The following is a 1,366-nucleotide window of genomic DNA, read 5'->3' on the forward strand; positions in this document are numbered from 1 at the left end:
TATACAGAGCGATGGGGTACAACGCCACCTCCTGCCCTGGTCTCCTCACAGAGCCCCCGTATACAGAGCGATGGGGTACAACGCCACCTCCTGCCCTAGTCTCCTCACAGAACCCCCATATACAGAGCGATGGGGTACAAAGCCACCTCCTGCCCTGGTCTCCTCACAGAGCCCCCGTATACAGAGCGATGGGGTACACGGTCACCTTCTGCCCTGGTCTCCTCACAGAGCCCCCGTATACAGAGTGATGGGGTACAAAGCCACCTCCTGCCCTGGTCTCACAGAACCCCCATATACAGAGCGATGGGGTACATGGTCACCTCCTGCCCTGGTCTCCTCACAGAACCCCTTTACACTGAATAATGGGGTACACAGCCCTCTTCAGGCCTCCACACTCACCAGTTTGACGCAGATCAGGAACGGCGGTTTGGCTTCTGTAAAACGAAGAATTGGAATCTTTGGTTTTGGTCTTTTCTGAAAGAAACAAAAAAGAACCTAAGTGAAGTATATCCCGAGGAAGGAACAAGAATAGAGGACGTAAGACGTTACAGGCTGCAGGTAGTGAAGTGAGGATCGGGATGACAGCCTGGAAACTCAACCCCCCGATGTTTATACCCTCACAGGTTCTCTGTATCTGTCTGCATGCACATGCGTTGGATCATTATAACCACCAAAAAGGATCGATCTTCCTCCAGCCTATCACTCATAACCAGCTTCTGAAGCCAACATAAGAGGAAAGTTCCCCGCAGTCCGCCATCTTTCCCATACGGCACCTCAAGCCCTGATGAAGGGGTATTGTCCAAACCCATGAAATGTGTTGGCTGCTTTATTCCACTTATGATGTAATAAACAATTTTGGGCTCTACAATTGCTGACGTGGTGCTCTCTTCTCAGACTGCAGTATACAGAGATTTTGAAGCCGTGCTACTCACGTTGGAGCTCTTATATATCACACAATAAGAACTGTGTGTACCCTAAACCGACCAATCAGAATGTAACCTTCGCCATGCAGAGCAGTTTTCAATCTGTGTGCCGGCATTGGTCAAACACAAATAGATCTGATTCCTAGCCGTGTAGGCAAATAATCTCAACTGTTTTCTATTACAGAAATATTTTTGGGAGGGTGACATCCAGGACGAGACACTTTGGGGTCTATTAATAATAAAACGTTGCAGTTATTTGTCCTGGGAAACTGAATGTACATTAGTTGTGTGCGAGAAGGGGGCCACATGGAATGTTCTTGGGCTATTGTATCTCCTGAATATTGTGGGCAGTAGTGAATCGGGAAAATACCCCATTATGGCCACTAGATGGAGCCGAAGATCATAAGAAATAAATACTTTGTAGTCACAAGAGATACAATGTA

The 1,366-nt window shown here is 47.7% G+C and overlaps 1 protein-coding gene across 2 annotated transcripts in view; it reads right to left on the reverse strand.

The window, feature by feature from the left end:
- The window catches only part of B3GNTL1 (UDP-GlcNAc:betaGal beta-1,3-N-acetylglucosaminyltransferase-like 1), a 230,485-nt gene that overhangs the window by 5,472 nt on the left and 223,647 nt on the right, over window positions 1-1,366 (reverse strand). For both annotated transcript variants that reach the window (XM_018553646.1, XM_018553647.1), the window contains one exon: window positions 400-474. In XM_018553646.1, coding sequence (XP_018409148.1) covers window positions 400-474 — 75 coding nt within the window. The remainder of the gene's footprint in view (window positions 1-399; window positions 475-1,366) is intronic.

This window comes from Nanorana parkeri, unplaced genomic scaffold (genome assembly GCF_000935625.1).
Source record: "Nanorana parkeri isolate BGI_ZX_2015 unplaced genomic scaffold, ASM93562v1 scaffold126, whole genome shotgun sequence".
Lineage (NCBI taxonomy): Eukaryota > Metazoa > Chordata > Amphibia > Anura > Dicroglossidae > Nanorana > Nanorana parkeri.